The sequence below is a fragment of the Apteryx rowi genome, unplaced genomic scaffold (assembly GCF_003343035.1).
Source record: "Apteryx rowi isolate R43461 unplaced genomic scaffold, aptRow1 scaffold_276, whole genome shotgun sequence".
NCBI lineage: Eukaryota > Metazoa > Chordata > Aves > Apterygiformes > Apterygidae > Apteryx > Apteryx rowi.
Genome location: NW_020449152.1, coordinates 823,549 through 844,183, shown reverse-complemented (window position 1 = coordinate 844,183; position 20,635 = coordinate 823,549). Strand labels below are relative to the sequence as shown.

At 36.3% G+C, this 20,635-nt stretch overlaps 1 protein-coding gene across 5 annotated transcripts in view; it reads right to left on the bottom strand.

Moving 5' to 3' along the window:
- The window catches only part of BBS9 (Bardet-Biedl syndrome 9), a 249,560-nt gene that overhangs the window by 42,107 nt on the left and 186,818 nt on the right, over nucleotides 1–20,635 (bottom strand). For all 5 annotated transcript variants that reach the window (XM_026068570.1, XM_026068569.1, XM_026068575.1 and 2 more), the window contains one exon: nucleotides 16,082–16,177. In XM_026068570.1, coding sequence (XP_025924355.1) covers nucleotides 16,082–16,177 — 96 coding nt within the window. The remainder of the gene's footprint in view (nucleotides 1–16,081; nucleotides 16,178–20,635) is intronic.

Sequence of the window (20,635 nt, the reverse complement as noted above, 5' to 3'; positions counted from 1 at the left end):
AAGATGTGATGAATCAGTTTACTTATCACTGTTTCAGTATCATTATTTTTCTGTTTCTTTAGTAAAGGTGAACCAATTAGCAAAGACATTCCGTCTTCTATTGGTCATAAAGCTATGTTGTAAAACAAAGTCAAAATTTTTTTTCCCAAACTCCTCGAATTCAGAAATTGCCTTGTGCAGGAAAATCTTGAGAAGACCGACCAGTTTCTACTGGGCAGGTAGAAAGAGGTGTCAAATATCACGGGACAAACGGAACAGTTATGAATGAGAGACAGAGTTTTCTGGGAGAAGGAGATGCACAAAGCAAGGGAATGTATCTTGTCTATCCAGAGATTCCCATGGAAAGTTTTCTGGGCTATTTTACACATCTCTACAATGAGAGCAGGTCTCCTGGAATCTCTCTCACCATGAGCCTGTTAATTCTACTTTAAGTAGTGCCTGCCAAGCGTGGTCTGCCCTGAAACTGTTACTTATGACTAAATCGTGCAGCACACATTACTTAATGTACATTGCAGATTTTAAAACCCATCCTGTTTGCTGTAAAAACAGAGATTTTCTTTGTTGTATTTGATAACAAAACACATCACCATGGTTCTGCACAGAGGACAACAATATATATGTAGCAAAATCAACAGAGATCACAAATCTAAAATGGCTCTAAAAGCATGTCTCTAGAATTCAAATCCAATTCCTGTTTTTCTGTGGTGGTGGATAATGGTGAGCAAGCATGCTTGAAACAACAGCTTTCAGAGAGTTAGGAGAATATTCCGCTATTCGGGACTAAAAGAAAAGAAGGCATGAGAGGAACCCTCCTCCTCCCTCATTTTCCTGACCTTACAGGAAACAAGTACTTCTAAAAGCTGGCAGAGAGGAAATTACAAGCATTAGCACTCAGGTTGCTTAAAAAAACCTGTATGGGTTGTCTCTTGAAGATTTTACTGCACTTAGCAGTAAAAACATGAAGGAAAAAAGCCTTTAGAAAGAGTGAAACCACAGATAATTCAGAAGCCAAATAGCTGTTAGCACAAAAAATTGTTTCTGTGTTTGAAGTCAGATTTAGGTGGAAGCGTTTTTCAGAATTAGACAATGACATATAATACCTAATTTATCCTACATAATTTCTTGAATTATCTGTTACTTGCTTTTCCACAAATATACTCCCACTCATTTGCAGAAATAAGTCTGAGAATACTAGTTCTCTAGATGGCTTGTTAGCTGCATGTTACGAAGTATTTCATACTTAACATTTCAACTGGCTGCATTTTGGTTATTTACTAACAATAGCATTAGATATTATTATCACTTCTGTGATTCTGCAAATGACCTCTTAGAATCTGATTTTAAGAGCAAATAAATAAAATCAGCTTTTCACATAGAAATCTGTGGGGCGAGCTTCTATCACAGTTCTAGCTGCACTCAGTTACTATTGCCTAACTTGTGGCTGCAGATGTCTGAACTCCTGCTTGTAGCAACGTTAGTGCTCATTTGTCCTTATGGGGACCAAATTCAGGGATCTAAGCTGGTGGAAGACCAGTCTTTTTGGCATAAGGAAAGAACTGAGAGGCAATGCTCAGTTCTGGGGGGAATGGCCACTTTTATATATGTCGACCTAAACTCTCTTGTAGAAATGACCCTGAATGTGCAAGAAGAAAAAAAGGGTAAAAAACACGGCCAAGGCAATATTCGATTTGGGGGAGACTTAATCTAGTCACTGACCAAATTAATGAGATCTTGCACTCAATTCAACAACCTTTCTCTACCTGTAATACATTAACTTTTAAATTCTATATATCATGGTTCTTAGGTACTGAGAAACAGAACCTAATTGTTTTTAATGAAATCCAGATAACAAAAGCACACAACTGAACATGCAAAGCAGCCATGATATCTAGACAGGAAACCCAACAGCCTCAATAACCTTCATCTTTAAAACTATCTATAATCATTAACACCTTCTGCCATCTCCACTGAATATAACATGTTGAGCACTGAAAAGAATTCATTATTCTCCATACAGGAGAAAAAGGAGTAAAAGACTAGGGAATGAAAGGCGAAAGGGAGAGCAGAAGAATAAATCCAAAACAAAGCTGATCAGCAGAAAAACAGATCTAAAATACAGATTTTATGGATTGCCATGAGGGATATGCATATAATTACTGGAAACAGAAATCACTTTGGCTAAATAGTCTCTGTTTTCTAGTTTGCCTTTGCATTAAAGTACATAATATAGGTCATGATGTATTACATGACAATGAATATCAAATATTGAGGTTCCCAGAAAAGAAGCAATGAAACACGGGATGTCACCCGTTTCTTTAAATCAATATATAATTGTTAGAGAACTACACCAGAAATCAAATGAAGTTTAATAGTGTGGGGGTTTTTTAAGTTTGGTTTCATTTATTGTGTTACACTGTGAGTATCAGGCAGCTCCTCTGAAAAATTCTTTTAACAAAGGAAATAAAAAAAGGAATGATGGTAATTTAATTTTAGACCATTCCAGACTGATTTCTAGTCCATACTCAGATGTCTGGAATCCCACCAGAAAAAAAATTATATATAAATACATACATACGTACATACATACATACATATATATATTTTTTTTTTAGAGAAAATGGACTAGCATAGCCCATGAACAGATTATTATCCTAAAGTTTAATTGTTGGCTACAGCTATTCAAAAATGTTAAAACTGCTGCTCAAGGCTATTTATGTGTTGGCTTAGCCTCGTGTTTGTGATGAAGCCTTGACCTATTCTCCATTTGACTCAACCAATACAATACGAAGGGAGGCAGGAGAAGCAGCTGTCCTAATATGACATTTCTTTTAGACGTACAACCAATGCTACTCCAGGAAAGACCAAATACACTTGACATAGAAAGACTCAAGGATGTTTTCACTTTGCCTACTACAGTTCCTTGTGAGCCCAGTGAGACTACATATATTTAGCACTATATATGCTTAAGAACCTTGTTGGATTAGGGCCTGCATTCACAATTTTAGAACTGTGAGAAAATCGCCAGGAAAAAGCATAAACGAGTTCTGGCACAATGGACTGTGAACACAAGAACAAAGAGGCTCCCCCTCATAAACAAACTACCTTCCATAGCATAAAAATAAACTAGTATTTCCAGCAGTGGTTCATTATGTAACAAAACTCAGAACAAGTTTACATATCTACTTAATAAGGCATAGCATAGAATTAAAAACAACAGAATAGCATTCTGGGTTCTTTTCTCAGTGCTCCCACTAAGGGTCGGAATATGTTTCAGCTATTCTGGCTGCAAGTCACACAGCAGTATAAACTAATATAAGCTGCAGCAGTGGTTTCCCCATTCCCTTCTCCTTCCATCAGCCAGTACTTGTGCTCCTGCAATTAGGCGGTGAATGACTGAGGTAGCTAATTAAGTCGAAAGCTAGGATGCTGTTTCGTGTTATATGCAATTTGCTCTGTCTATGGCCTGCTGACAAAATGGATAGTCCTGTTCTCCCCACCGCATTGTGCTGCACATACCGACCTCCTCCACTGCCCATCTAGCAGCTTTGCACCTGCAGACCCAGTCAGAACAACTCACTGATACCATGGAAGAGTAACCTTTCCTTTTGGATTATAATGGATAAAAAGTATGATAAAAATGCACCTTTCACCACATTTGGGGCTAGGGTAGGTTTCAACCAGATCAGCTCCCTAAAGCTGCCTTACTACCTGGTCCTATAAACAGCAACAGTGGCACAGATGAAAGGAGAAACCCTTGGTGGCTGAAAGGAAAAGATGAAGCTGTGGCAACAGCCCTGATCAGGTTACCTTCTCAGGCACATGTTGCAATGTGTGCTGAGGAATAGTTACAGTGATTGCTTGCTGCTGCTAGCAATGCAGACTAGATGAAAGCGTACACATGTTTAAGTCCAATTAAACAGATTGGACTGTGACTACAGCACAGATCTTTGGAACGACTGGGTGGCTAACCACATGCATTGAGGAAAGAACCATCTAATACCTATTCAATGTGGAACATTTCCATATTTCTGATTTTTAACTGTGCTATATTTTTCTATCCTTCTTTCTTACCTTGCTTCTTTTTCTCTTTCCCACCTGCAATGACAATGGCTGCCAGTCTCAAAGTGAAAAGTTGTTAGTACTCATATACATGAAAGAAATCTAACAATGTTTTCTGGAATATTAAACACAACAGAATAAAACTACAGATTTTTTTTTTCTTGATAAACAGAGGCACAGAAAAGCCATAGTTCTTTATAACTGCATATAATTTTGGTATTCTTAACTCCTAACTTTAACTTTCAAGGTTTTCTTGAATGGGATCAGAGATCAAATCAAAATCTAGGTTACAACATTTTGATAAGGCTGCTTTCCAGAAAACAAGCTTAGCTTTTAATTTCTGAATTACAGTTGTATTCTCCAGGGTGCTAATACATAGCTAGGGTATTGCACAATGTTATGTAGTCCATCACTCTGTCCAGGACACTCAGAGCACTTGAACTGGTGAAGACAGATATACGATCTATGAGCCAAAATATATAAAAATCACACATTTGACTCATATTATTAACATGAAAGCAAGAGCAATCTTTATACAGACATTTTAAAGACAACTAAATTAAGTAAGGGTTCAGATTCGATTAAACAGTATTTTATTTGCTGTCTTACTAAACAGGAGCTATAAATCAAGCTGAAAAATAGTTTGGCCTAAATGGTGTCAAAAAATTTTTGTTTCTACATATTTAGTAAACGTAGCAAGCTAAGGAAATACAGAGTTTCTGTTGTGGTTCACCTTGTTCTGTGAGGCAACATGGGCTGTAAATAACATAACATTACTAAAAGAAAATGTGTCTTCAGGAAGTGGCATAGCACAGAGCCACTTGAGGGTGGCAGGAAAAAAAGACAGACCTGGCTCTAACATCAATCCAGATATCACATCCTGAGCTGCTAAACATTTTAGAATATCTTTTCATTGCTTTTCCCCCAAAATAGACCCAAACTTTTGAAACCAAAGTCTGTGTTGGGAAATAGAAGCTATTTTTACGTCCACCACACATTACCAAAGATCTGAACTTTATTAGCTTTATATATTGGCACATTGCTTCCTAGCACTTCCACTATGAGTATAGATTTACCCATGAGACAAAAAGATGGTAGTACCCATTAGCACTGCTTAGTGCAGCATGAGTTTTTCCGGTCATATGCTCCAGCAGCTATTAAAAAATTCAACATTTACACTGTTTTTCATTCACTTCTACTAGCCTCATATTCTACTTTTGGAAATGCTGAATAGGCTTAAATTGGTGTGGGTGACACTGCAGTCTCAGGAAGAGGGCGTTACCGTAACAGGTGAAGAAGTAGATGTGAGGATACCCTGTGGGTTATGACAGTACAGAGTAACCCAGAATTAAAACGTGCTTAGCAGAGACAGCTGATAAATACACTTTAATTAAGCTGACAAAATCTGCACCACCTCAGGGTAAGTAATAAGTACTGCACTATTGGAACTGTTGATCTTAATAACTATGGCTACTACTCTGCTACTTATCCCTTCTGTGAAAATCTTCACAAAGTGTAATATTGTTTGGTCCCAAGGTACACTGCCATTTTCTAAGAAAGTCATCCAATCATCCTCTCCCAATTTCTCTATGATCACGACATACTCATATCAGTTCTTGAAGCCTAAGGTTTTTATCTTATTCTTATAATTGATGTGTCTCTTGTTCAGAAGGGGACAGAAGACTTGCATTAAGTATAGTCAAACTTACTGAGTCATAAACTACTAAATTTGAACCTCCACTGAAGAAAATTAAAAATATAGGACACATTTAAGCATTGTGGACAACATGGTTGCATGTGTTGTATCCTACAGCCACAGGCAATAACAACTAAGTCAAATGGAGTTTGAGACATGCCTTCAGCTATGACAGTTGTGACAGCATGCAGAGATGCAGATGTGGACCCAAAAGACACTCCTAACAAAAACAGAATGTGTGTATCTTCTGTGTATTAGGCATGTGTTCATACAGTGGAACTATGTGACCCAGCATTCAAAGAACTGCAGAAAAACTCTTATCACTACTGCATATGGATCTAAAATAAAAACGTCATAGTCAATTTTAAGCAAAGTGACAGGTTTTAAGAGCTACAGACAGAATGACTGAAATACATACTGGTCCAGCATACCAAAATGAGAATCTTTCCTGAGTCCAGAGATACTGTGCAAGTCACAAAGACTATCAGAATTTTGGATTTAAGCCTCTTCTGAGACATGTCAATCCCAACATCACAGTATCACCTACCCAAACATTATCCTCTCTAGTACAGACATGGAAATCACATTGCAGAAAAGCTCTGAGCTGTAGAACTGCACGGGTGCAACAACATTTTGAATATTTCATTCTAATAATTAAAAGAAATAATTGCTGAAGTCAGCTTTGGAAATGTTTCTGCACCATTCACAGTATTATTTACCAAAGATGATATGTTCTGGCATTATCTATCATCCATATTACTACTGATGTCCATTCCTTGTTGATTCATTGCAAAGTTCTAGCAATGCTGCAAGGGGCTTATAATGCCACTGACAATTTCCTGCAAAACAACATGGAAAACCTATTCACAATTCCAGAAACACTCTCCAACAAATAGCATGTGGTAATGTTCTTCCTCATTTCAGACATGTCAGCAGTTCTTTAAAAGACAGTCAATGTTTCCATTCAAATTCCTTATTTTTCAAGAGGTTGCAGAGTCAGCCCTCAGGGAGAGAGAACTGATATTAGCAGTTTCAGGTGCCTTCATGCAAACTTGTATCTCAAAAACAGTCTTTTTTATTTTTATGAAGAAAGTTTTAAGCCATTAGTTCATAACATGAATGGCTACCTTTGGGAATTGGGAGGGTGGGGACAGGGGGAAGGGGCACACCAAAACGACTTCTAAAAGAAGGCATTTTGGAAAATAACCTCTAACACCTTCACAAGGTCTTTTTTTTCAGCAAACAGTTCCTAAAGACCTAAAAGAAGGCATTTTGGAAAATAACCTCTAACACCTTCACAAGGTCTTTTTTTTCAGCAAACAGTTCCTAAAGACCTAGAGCTAATCGCCCTTTGGTGGCCAACGTTGACATGCTACAAAGTCAGTCTTGGCATTTTGTGCAACAGACCTGGAAAACAATTTCATGGTCTTATTCTGGACTTCATTAACGCTCATCTGATATGTCAAACAAACACATTAGCACTAACTTTCAGATTCTGGGAAGGTTAGTGAAACTCAAAGTTTAAGGACAGAGGTAGCCTTCATTAAGGTGTAGTCTGACTTTTTATCAAACATAATCCATATAATGCCAAGCCCCAGTTTCTTCAAACAATTTCTTGGGGAGCCAAATGAGCTTTTTTAGGATTTCCTAAATTTTGCAATACAGATTTTCAGAAGTACAAAGGGTCCTAAAGTGGGATGCTTGGCTCTGTTTTGTGTCATTGAACATCTTCCTTTCAATTGTCTCTTTATATAAAGATGAACAGTAGGAGCCAAAAGTGTCTGTAGTTTCCTCTGCCTGCCAACCTTGTGTCAAGGGCCATGAACAACTGCCCAGGGTTCAATAATATACATGGCAGCCACTAAACCCTTCTTGGCTGGAAAAGCTCAGTGGGCATTCCAAAAACTTTTAGATGAGTTTCTCTGTCCCCTCCCCCCCCTTTTTTTTAACTACTACCTCATTAGAAACTACTACCTCATTAGAAACCAGAACAGCAGAAACCATTTTTAGATTTCTCAAATATTGCCAAGAATGGATAGGACCTTCTCATTAACATCTAATACAAATGCAAATAAATAATCATTAGCAGAAAGTGCTTTTTACAGACATACTTCTATATAATGTTGAGAAAGCAGCACAGATATCTGTGTATTATGTTACTAGCCAATAGAGATCTGACAAAAAAATGAAACCAGGAATAAGGAATACACTAAACCAACCAATGTATGAAATTCAAAGCTATCAATGTTCTGAACTAAATAGTGATTTTTTTTTTTAGTTAAACAAAAATCTCAGTACAAAACTTTGCTTGTAAGAACTGGAGTTCATCTCTGCCAGAAATAAAGTGCTGGACATATTTGCAGCGTGCACTTCAGATGCCAACATTTGAAGATCTGAAGGAGAAAATAACTGGTATGAGGAAACCAAAACAACAAGAGAAATCCCACAACCATTAGCAAGGAGAACAGAGCAATCATCAACCTTCTCTGTCCCAAAGCAACAGTAGACAGCAGAAAAGAGAGATCAGACTAGCTTCTGTGAGAAGCCCACCTTCTGCCCACCTTTATTGGTAGAGGAAGAGAGAATGAATGAATCCTAGCAACAGACAGTCATCTACTTCTCTTAAGCTCGTAGTTATGCAGAATGATTGCCAAGGAAGTATGAGAAACATCATCAAATTTAGTCACCTAAAAAACTTCCTGAGCCATCCCATGAGGTAAAGTGTAAAGTACCCCTTAGTTCTTTCTGTTTCATTGACAGTCACAAAACAGACTGGAATTAGTCAGATACTCGATAAGTATACTTTGCATGGTTTTTCTTTTTTTCTTTTGTTTTTAAACCTTTGAAAGGAAACATTTTGTAAAACACTGCCATGACCATTGGGATGGGGCAAACACACACAGAGATTGATCTTCATCTGCTGCAGAACTATGGATAGTATATGCTAGAATATGCTTGAATCTGCAAGTATTAGAACATAAATAGTACCTGTTAGGTTTTCATTTGTTATATTACATTTCACAGGTGATGTATATACAAGCTCCTGAGAAACTGCACTTCATTTGGTATTGACTTAATGAAGGAATTCTCACATTAATCTTTTAAGCTGTGCTGCTCTTTAGAAAAACAGACTCTATGGAAAAGAAAACCCCCATAAATCTCTTCAGCTCTCTCCACAAAAATAGGCTTTTTGTAGGCCAATGATTTTCTTTGCACCTTTTCTTGTGGAAACAATTAGCTTAGTAATTTTAAAGAATTAGGTGGGCCCAGCTGCAGGCTTCTGGTGGCTTTCCCTTTACATAAGAATGTCTATATAGAAAGAAACAAGTATCTAGTCTCATGGTACTACAATACATCAATACGATATACATAAGTGGACTACTGATAAGGTTAGGTCTTGAAGGAGCTTTCACTTACCTGCACTCATCACAGGTTTAGCATTTTAATACCTAATTTGTTTCTAAAAAAATCTTCATCAGCTCGAAGACGAAACATTGTGTTGCAACTCACTTGTCAAAATGCTTGAAACTGAACTCAAACTGTCAGAGACAAATTCATCCCTTCAAACTTCAGAACAGTCGCAGCAAGAACTAATTGGTCCTTTGGTGATTTTCAGAAATTAAACCTGAAAATCGGGCCTGTTCTTATTACTTTTTCACCATGAGTGTAGTAACCTAACTTCACACAAGATAAGTTCAAAACTGGCCCTGGACTGCTGAAAAGTCTACAATCCAAACAACACTGATTCATTCAACCGACTGTTTTGAAAGTTTACTAAAGGCAGGACATCCTTTTCCAGACAGCACGTACATTTTTCCAAAATGATCTTGACGTTAATTTATAAACTTCCATTTTATTTAATCTGATATACAATACAATTAGCATTAGCATTGATTTCTATCCTAGTTATACTGTCTAACCTGAAAAAATTAATTGCTTGGCTACATACATTGAAACTACCATTGCTGTAATTGGCAAGAACCTCAAAACCCCAGTGATCGCTAGTGTAGCAAACTTGATGCTAAATTACAATGACAGTAATTTAAGGCCACCTGTATCTTACTTGCATATGTAGAAAATTTAGTGTGGTTATAAGTCCTATAGATAATATAAGTCTGATCTAGAGCAAATAGAAATCTTTAGTAGACCGTCTCTTTTAGAGTTTTTACAGGATATTTAAACACCCTTCAAAATAAAGTCAAGGATGTTTCTCTTCACATTTGGGTAGATATAAGATAGCAGTAAGAAAGGCACAGTATAAAAATGAAAAGACTCATGTATAGCTGGCTCTTTTCCTTCAAGTTGTTTGTACCAAGTCAAATGGTTAAGAATATTTCTTTCTAAAATCAAATAAATGAAACTCTGTTGCAAAACTTCATTTCACATTACATCACTTCATGCAGAGCTGCTTTAGAGATGGCAATTTCACACAGCTGTGTGTTCATGTAAATCATAATTCATAAGAAAACTTAGCACATACCTAAATGTAAATGTCACTAGATTCATTAAAGAAAAATGGTTGCAAACTTCTTTACAGTTGGTTGTGTAACTAAGTATCTTGGTGGGCTGGAATCATGCAACGGTTCCTAAAATTGTCTAGGTACAATAGGGACTGCAGTCTTTGATTAGAAGGCTAAACTTGAAGGATCCTCTTAAATTGCACCCACAACATCTACATGAACAAAACAAAACAAAATGAAACTTGCAGGAAAAGTTGTGCAGTTGTATAATGTCTGGCTGCAATTTTGAAGGCTGTTTTGAAAATCTGCCTCTGAATGTCTTGTTTTACTAGAGTTTATAGCTCAACCTCACAATTATTTCTGTATAGTTGTCTGTGTGTTTAATACAAAGTAATAAGCCAGATACTTCAAATTAAAGAGAGAGTTAAAAATCTATTCCAGTACATATAAACTCTGAGATGGTTTTTGGTCTTAGATGCAATGAGTATTAAACTATGAAAGTATATTTATTCTACTAAATATAAGCATACTAGATGAGAACTTTGAAATTTAATCCTTAAGTCATCTAAATATTTGCATGACAGTAAAATACAAAGAATTTAACTAAAAACAGTGGCAGCACCGTAGCAAGTGCAAATGCCAAAGCTTTGGACAGAAATACGGTCTCATTCTATTACCTTCATTCAGGTTGAAAGTAATAGCTGCTCTTGTCAACCTTCTGTGAAATATCTGTATTTAAACAATAAATATAAATACTGGGCCATGCTGTTATGTCTCCTTTTGCTCTCTCGGGAATAGACAACGGTTATTCTGAACTATCACAGCAAAGTCAAGCAAATATTTCCCTCAAATATTTAAGACTTTGTATGTTTGTTTGAATAGATTATTTACAGGACAGATTATTTATTTTTGGTGAAAAGTTCTGGCAGGAAAATCAAGTCTTACAAGATATGAAAATTCTAACAGCTGCATGACATGAAATTTGACAAATCTGACTCCCAATGTTGTCACAACGTTGAGCTGAGTGAATAAGGAAACGAAAAAGGAAACTACACCATTGTTCCACAGAGAAACAAAAAYACATTTTTCAGCCTAATTATTCTCTGATTTATATTAACTTTTCCTCTGTTTTTCTATCTACTTAGTGCAGTTACTCATGATTTACCAGAATAAAGGTGTCTCTACTCATAAAAGAGCAATCAGAGCCTTTCTTTCCATTGAGCAGGAATATTGGTTAGAAAATACCGTTTAGGAAATTCTCTTTCATAAAGTACATGCAGCAGTGGCATACAAGGAATAAAGAGTATTAATTTTTAGGGCTGTATCCTGATAAACACAACTGTGCTTATTTCATCCTAAAGCTTACCATCTATCACAGTTCAATTGTTCAGACAAAAATTATTTAAGTGATTATTCACCTTATTCACTAGAGAGAGTCTCTAAAAAGCTGCCATTTACAAGAACTTCCCTATATTTATTTGTTACAAACCGCATTTCCAGCTCACTTTGTCAGAAATATTTAAGTGTAAGGGAGAACTTGAGAACTGAGATTCAAATAACTCCACTTAACTGTTACTTTACAGAATATATGAAAATTTTTCATTGAAACCAAGCAACTCAATCTTTCAAGCACACTCTGACTTCAGTAAGAAATTCGTAACTTTTAAGGAAGAAAATGGAAGACAGCAGGAATGGCATAACAAAGAAAGGAAATCCAGAGGACTTGCATGAAAGAGAGTCTACAATAACTACATTTGCACTTGTGATTGCAGCAGAGGTCTGTACATCTGTATTAGCATTATAGTTGTAAGCTCAGGGAAAAAGTAACAATGTAGCGGCAGAGACTTCAAAGCAGATTCAGAATTTCAAATTATATTCAAACTTTCTACAAGGCTCATGCAGCCGACAATGGAATCTGTGCTGCTCTGTCCTCACTTTATCAAAACAGCAACATCAAAGTTAGCGGAATAGATTTATCATGTTATAATTACTCCTCCAAATGCAATGCAGACATACTCAATGCCTTGAGGCAGTAAGCGAGAAGAATAATTATCTTCCATTCACTTGGATATAGAACATTCAAGGGAGCATTCTTGTACCCACTCAAAGCCACTGGCAAGAAGCAGCTCCTCCAATTGTAATATCATCACCCATTTGCAAACATCATGAACCTGATCCCATTCTTTGCTATGCTTTTGCCTGGTGCTATGGAATAACAATGCAACTGAATTTAAAAAAAAAAGTGTGAAGTATCTCAGCAATGCAAAGAAAACATCATACAACCATTAATTCACACTCCAAAAAGACTCAGTGACTGGATCATAATCACTCATCCCCTCCTAACACACACTCACAGTATGACTACTAGATTTCATTTTCTGCTGTCCTAAGTAATTATATCAACTAAATCTTCTGCCTCATTGGCATGTTTAGCAGCTGCTTGGAAAGTCTCAGTATAATATTTTGTATGAAAAAAAACCCTGCAAATCTGTAGCAGGATGCTACTGTACAGCATATTTCCTCATAGCACAGCATGGTCTTCCAGGTCTCCATCCCTCATTTCCCTCAGAGTTCTTTGAATAGCTCACACAAAACCTTTAAGGCAGCAACCTCTTTCCTAGGGTTTCCCAGGGTTTTATGAAATTCAAAAGAATTTTAAAAATTCTCAACCTGCACAAGGAGCATACTAGCCTACAATGCAGTGACTGGCACTCATCACTACACACTCTACACACTACATCTCATTAGCAAGAGATTAGCAAGCTCAGATATTTATTAGCAGCAAGAGTTCCATATCAATTAACTGTTGAGCATTTATTTTTAGTTTGGTAAATTCTATAGCCAGTGTTCAATGCCATGTTATCACAAGTAGACTGCTAGTAATACTTGTGTTAGCTAGTTTAAGATTAGCTGAACTTCGTCTATCACAGCAGTAATAGTGTAGACATACTCATAGGGAGCTCACTAAGTCCGGCACAGAATTCAAGAGTCCTCTTGCTCTTGAGGCTTCCTCCTAAGCACAACTTTTCTCCATGCTCCAACCTTCTTGATAGCACTTATCTTCAGCAGATTTATTTCCGTAAGCAATTTACCTATAATCAAGGGAGTTTGACTACAGCACCTCAGAGAGAACTCTTGCTTCTTCCTTTCTAAACGAGCAACTCCCACTGCCTCCTACTGAGACCTTTGTAAAGTTAAGCCGTATACTTTTTTTCAATAAGTCATTTAGTTCTGTTTTGTTTTTCTGCCTCTACAATTGCACTGTGGAGAACTGCTTGAGCTTTGTTCTAATCTAGCATGCCATATCAGTGGGAGAAATCAGAGTTTCCCATTACTTCTGATGCAGCAATATATGTGCTCCCACTGACACAACTTCATTACTCCTTTTTGCACTACACTCTGTATAACTATTAACAGACTTTAACCTGCACAAAATCCCTCTGCTAAGATTTTGTCTGGCACCAGATGGAGCAAGTACGTAGCTACACTTCTCACTCAGTTTCAATGGATGGTAGTCCATTAGATTCAGATGAAGTTCTCTTGTGACCTACAGATTTCTTTGGACTATTCTGATTCGATCAGCTCATTCTGCTGTTTTCGTTTCCATTTTTCTGTATAAATACGAGCTGTTACTAGAGATGTTTCGTTTCAGATTACCTACACAGATAAACCAGTCATTGGGCCCATCCTCACACCAAGCTACCCTGTTTTTCCTCTTCAGTTTTGAGCTATTTGGCATTATAGCCTCTATTATTAAACTCTGTTTATAAACTGGAGGGTTTTTGTAAAGAACATTAAGAAGATTTTGCATGGCATATCAGTCCAGCTGATACAGACCTTATGAAAAACTCAAAAAAGATATGCAAGGCAAAACAAATGTTCTTTGAGGGCTCAACTCAATCATCATGGTCTTGCTCCAGCCTCTGGTGCCTGAGAAATAACTCAGGCCAAAAAAAATCATGTTCAGAAAAACATTGCAATGCTGTGATTTCATTCCTAGTGTCACCTTATGGTTTAAGTAGCTCCCTTGGCTCTGACACTTGTAGCAATTAGAATTTCCAGACAGCTCAGTGGCAGATATTCTAGGCTTTCTCTATATTGCAGCATTAATTGGCAGATGGCAGCCAATTCTTACCATGAATGAATTAAATTCACTGGTATAACACGCGGCTGTAAACCTAAAGACTAATTTTAAACTTTCAAAAATTTCATTCTGCCTTTTGTAGAAAGTTGCAAAGCATCAACAACAGCCAACTACGTGATGCACGTCTCAATTTTTATCATGGGCTAAGACTTACAGTAGGATATGCAGGTCCCCATGGTGCTATTTCTGGAGTTCATGAATATTTTGTACTGTTCTTCTAAACTTTTCCTCTTATGCTAGTCTTTACTGCAACCAGGTTATTTAAACGTAGAAGAACATTATCTACTGAAAAACGCTGAAACACAGTCTTTTTAAATTTCCACACCACCTGCTTGATCAGAAGAATGGAGCAGCAGACAAAGAAGGACTGACTGCCATATGCTCTTGATTCATTGTTGTAGTCATCTGAAGTTGGAATTTTATCAGGATTGTATCTTACATCACACAGAGCTGATATCTCTTTCCATGACAAGGAGGGTACTTAATATACCCACATTGCAAAAGTTAAACTGTATGTATGTCAAAGCTGACAGCTTCCCTTCTTCTTATGACCTGAAGTCCATAGTGACTGCAGATAATTAGCAGTCTGAAAAAATCAGAGCCCTAGGCCTTCTGTAGATTTTCTGTGTTGTTTTTGTGAGCAGATATTCATTTTGGAGTTTAAAGTTACATTGTGGCATTACTATAAATTGCTGCATTATATATCTTTCTTCCCTGCCTATTATTAAAAATTCACTAAGGTAAATCCTGCTATTGCAATTAAATATATATTCCAAATCCACGACTGTCTGTGCAAAAGTTAGCTGGGCAAACAAGCAGTTGAATGCATTTTACACACATAACTAGCTGTTTTTTGCAGATGCATACACTATCTATCTATTTCTGACTATTGTTGACTGCAGCCTGTATGCTCTTTCTATTCTTCTTAAACTGACTTCAACACCCATCTACAAAGAAAACATCTGTTTTAGTAACAACACTCAAATACATTTAAAATTTAGTATTACACAAAAATCATAACAACATAATAGACAATGAGGGGAAAGAAGGAGTGAAGGTGCAACTTAGTAAACAGAATGGGAAATAGTTGTAGTCATGGTCTGAGAGCTCTATTAAGCATGCACTTTATTAAACTGCAATGTACTACTTTACAGTACTGCTTTTAAAATATGTTAACACTATATCACAGTTCCTGGCAGCATGAAGTCTTTCCAGAAAATATGTCATCACTGTATATGGCATATTTTATAACCAGTATAATTTTGTTTTATTATATCCAATAATATTTTTCTGAAATTCTAGGAAGTCTTCCCACAAAAGATAAGTAATAACCATATTTTAAGCAACTGGCACTAAGTCTAACCTCCCTAATGCAGGAAAAAAACAACTTTATTACACTAAAATGTCCTTAGCTTCATTCCCCCCTCTCTAAAGGAGTTTGGGATAAAATCTTCAAGTATCTCGTTCAAATATTAAGTAGCACAAAAACTTTCAACAATAAAGATTTTAATTCCATGGCTGATCTCTACACTTAACTATCCTTGCTAAAAGTAGCTGGAAAAACTCAGAATCCTAAACATTATGCTATTAAACCAAGAAAAATTGAAAATTATCCTAACAAAGCCAGAAATACATGTATCCTTTGTTTCATGTATCCACAAACATTCTGAAAAAAATGCCTTGTGCATCTTAAGTACAATAAAGTAATTTTGCTTCACTTACCAGGCTTGGATTTCTGCTTCGTGATGTACATATGATTGGTGCCTGGTACAATTGTTCCTTCCTCTAAGTCAGACTCTGGGATTGTAGTACAGCCACCTAGTTGAAATGGAAGAACTGTAATGTGGTGTTTATGTAACAATACAAGTCCATCAGTGCATAAATAAGGAAAAGAGATGATCAATTAACTGACATGAAATCCTGAAAATGTATAAAACTGAAAAAGTCTTTACTTAAAACTTGACAAAAACTTCTGTGAAGAATAATTGTAACTATTGTTTAGAATACTGATTATGCCTTAATGACTTCTCTCTACTACTTACGCTGGTTTAAAAAAAGTTGGAATGTATTAAACCTATAAAACATGTAAAACTGATTGTTGAATCAGTCCAATCAGTGCTGAATTTCCAAGATGGAAATAATTTGATCTGTGTTAAAGATCAGATTGCTGGGAGCTAGTTTTGTAATAAAAATAATTAAGTGTGAATGAAATAACTTTATAAAGTCAACAAAGCTTATGAAGACTGTTAGCTTGCCACAGAGAATGACATATGATGATATTTTTTGGATGGGCTATTAAATACCGTATTTTTATTAATTAGTGCTAGAGATATGGAAACTCAAGGACACTTTCACTGTCCAACTGCACACTGCATTGGCAGTGCTTTTATTCATCATAAGGGATCTTAGAATATATCAAATAACTGCTTCTTTGTACTTTGCAATATTACCCTCTGAGTAGCTCACGACAGAACACAACGATGCAAAGCTTTGTCTTCAAACATGTTTAAATGATTATTTATAAGAATTTGAAGAAAGGTACAATCGAGTACTACTATCACCAGAAGACAGCTGCAGTGGTTTGCAATGGAGTAGGATGATGTAAATTTGTTTCAAAACAGCTGTGATCAGCACTTCGGAGAAAGTGCGACTCTTCCACATCAAAAACGCGACCTTACAATGAGCGCATTGCTAGCAATACAGCACACAGGCTGAATGCTAAGCTTGCCACATTTGTGAGCTTTTCAGTGGATGGCAATATGAGTAGCTTTTGCCAGATCTACATGGATTTCAAAGAAAGGAGTAGCTTTGTAAAATACTAGCTTTTTAGCCCAGCTTGAATACCATGTTTTTCCTAATACATTTGTCAAATTATTCATATTTCTGCATCTTTTCTTTAAATATTCTCAGCAGCTCTCATTATAGCCTGAAACTTTGTTCAACAGTTTCAGATTAACACTTGATCAAAAACCCAATAAAGTGCATAAAAAGCTCTGTGCTCAACTGCGAGCAAATACTCACCTGCTTTCAAACCTTTTTAAACATTTTGTTGGTCCAAGACCTAAGTTTACCTCTCATTCTCTAGTCCTCCCAGGATTACCACTAGCAAGCAAACAAATCCTTTTACCTGTTTATTGTCTTCTGAAGTGATGTGTTTCTAAACTGTACGTCAACTCCCAATGGAAGAGAACACAGACTTTTCTACTTTATGTCATAATTGTTCTGTTATGAAAAGAAACGTTCTATTCCGGGCCCGATGACTTGGGTACCCAATTTGCAGCAACACAGGCTATTCTCTTCTTAGAAATTAAAAGAATAAAACTTTTGTTAAAAATAAAAGATATTGACCCAACAATATTGTACAGCATGTTGCGTTCCCAAGTAGGAAAGCTGCATTTTCTTCAGCGGTTTTGGAAACAAGACAATGCACAATGTGCTACAATGACGTACCACATCGTTCTAGCTGGTGTAAAGCACGGCAGCTCCAGGGAACACTGTGGAAATGGTCATTTATTTCTATCAGCTGAAGAACTAATACAGCATTTTTTGTTTCTAAGGAAGAGAGAAGACATAAACTACTCTAATTCCAGACACACCCTGTCAGCCAATTTAAGATACATCATGGATTCATGTTTGACTTAGAGAAGCAAATCTGTTCAGTCAGAAAGGAAGGTTAGGAGTAAATGTGTCAACAATGTACAGACTAATATGATCCATTGCAATTTCAGATATTTAGGGTAACCACTATGAAAGTGGATAATTAGAAGAATGTCTTCCTGTTAAAATACTAGAACACGGGGGTAATCCCTGACACTGTAAATGTACCTACACTCTGAATGAAAACAAACACTAGTAAATTAATATTTCTGTTCCCACTTGCAAATTGTGACTAAAATGTAAACTATGAGATTTGATGAAATGGAAACCACTGCTTTAGAATTCAATTTAAATATTTGTCATTCTTATTCCTCAGATAAAATCTATCCTATTAAACAGAAACCTGTAAACATAGGATACATTAAGGTTTCTCACACAAAAGAACTACTAAGAATGGTATCATATTTTAAAAGGTTTTATAATATTTGATATTATTATGAGGGAAAATTCACTTAGTCCATTAACATCTGTTGAATTTCTGCATGCAAATAAAAGAACTTTTACAAGATTCACCCTGAAACCTGAAATTCCTAACTTATGTAGCCTTGAGAACTACTGGCTTTTCATGCTGATAGTAACTGAATAAGAGTTAGAAAAGGTCTATTTGCCCTTAGGTATACCACACCACTTTCTGAAAGGAAGCAAGATTTCCTGCTCTCAAATTTGATGTCAGAGATTTGTTAAGATTTACTTGTCAACTGATATTGTCAAAATGTACCAAAACTAAAAGCAAAATTAACTTTTTCCATAACACTATTTTCCTGATATTGAGAACTGAAATTTTACCAGTGACAGACTATTTTACATATAAAGAAAGCACAGACAGAATATACGGAGCAATACTATCAGCACCATTTTCAACATTATGAGTAGTAATTACTTCTTAATTCTGTAAAGATGCTAACACTAATAATTTGTCCACCTGAATTGTTTTTAAACACTATTGTTCCATAAATGCATTCAATGTGCTGAGAGCCCAATTCTCAGTGGGGCTGGATTTCACCAGGACTGTTGCTCCAATAACTATTTCAATGAACCACCAGACAAGAAAGCAATATAACAGTGATAATTTTACTGGTTTTAGGAAATGAGGCATGTATGATCAAGGTCTTTGTGACCATGCTTTTTCTGTCCTCCTCTTCCAATACCAATATTTTTTTCTAACTGCAGTTAGAATCTGCTGGACTACGTTCCTTATTTGTCCACATGTTTAGAGCAAGGTAGGATGACTCTGGACCCCCATATCTACGTATCAACCTGCACAAAGAAATACAAGGGATATCTGCTGCTACTACTGAAATCAATGGCAAATTGCACTTTCATACGTCAATGGATACAGTAACCCATCCTCATGATAAAGATGGATAGCACTGGCAAGTGCTATGAGTCCCCAAAGGAAAGAAGGAGCAGTGGATACAAGGGAACTGTCATGTTCTGGAGAAAGAATGTGAAGAACTAGAACGTTCACTGAAGATATAGTAATCCTTCACTTGAGTCAAATGGGAAATGGGTAAGGCACAAATATGCACCTGCGAATACAACATTTAAACCACATTATTTAACCAGGATATTACAATTCAAAAACATTTTATAATTCAGAAAGACTAGACTGAAAAGAACTCATTCCTTTTAGAACTCTAAATTATTTTCAACTTCATGCTGCCAGGGTTCTACTGAGAGCATTTATTTTGAGTTTTCTGGTTGAGGACTAATAGAATTTTAAGTGAGAATTCTCTTTGAATACTTGTATATCTCTGTCTCCATTTCAAAAGGTATCTACTGAATGTCCATTTTAGCAAGCATTTAAAATTTTTATCCATCTGGAGTCCCAAGAAAATCACAATGGCATAATCATTCACATTCATTGATAATTATTTACGTGAATGGTACAAAGCAGGAAAAGTGAAATATTTAAGGGGAAAAAAAAGGGGGGGGGGAAGAGGCAGGAATAGTACATAAATCTACAGACTGGAAATGATCCAGGTTGAAAAGTTCTCCAGATGTCAGTCTGTAAACAGTGCTTCATAAAATGAATTACACCAATAATTGTTGGCAGGAATAACATCTAGAATATGTTATTACATTTGACTGACTCTTCCCCCTTTTTCTGTGTAGCTAAAATTCTTGTCTGACATCACAGGTCTTTTATCAGTTATGATAAATCCAAGCAGCAAGCTGCAGTCAGCAAAACTGTTTGATAGGGTACAACATGCACAAAACTACACTCAAGCTAATTGTGAACTTTGTTCACCAAAGGAAATGAGACTTCTCTTGCTTATTTTCACTACGTCTGTTTTTGCAACACATTTAGCTCTTAAGCTGGAAAAAGACACCCACACCCAAAGGAAACATAAACACACAATACATACTTAAATGTAAAGCACTGACAGTTTTCCTACAGGTTCCTATCACCATGTTTTTACACATGTTTTAATATGACTCTAAAAATTGAAAAACAGGAAAACAAAAGTAGTATACATCTAAAGAATAAAGGCACTTTCAGGAAAAGACTATTTTGGTTTCCTCTTTCTCTTCCAGTCAATCACAACCTAAACTACTCAAAAGTTTCCATTTTCCTCCTCAAACTAGCTCTCTCGCAAGAGTCTTTACAGAAAGAAG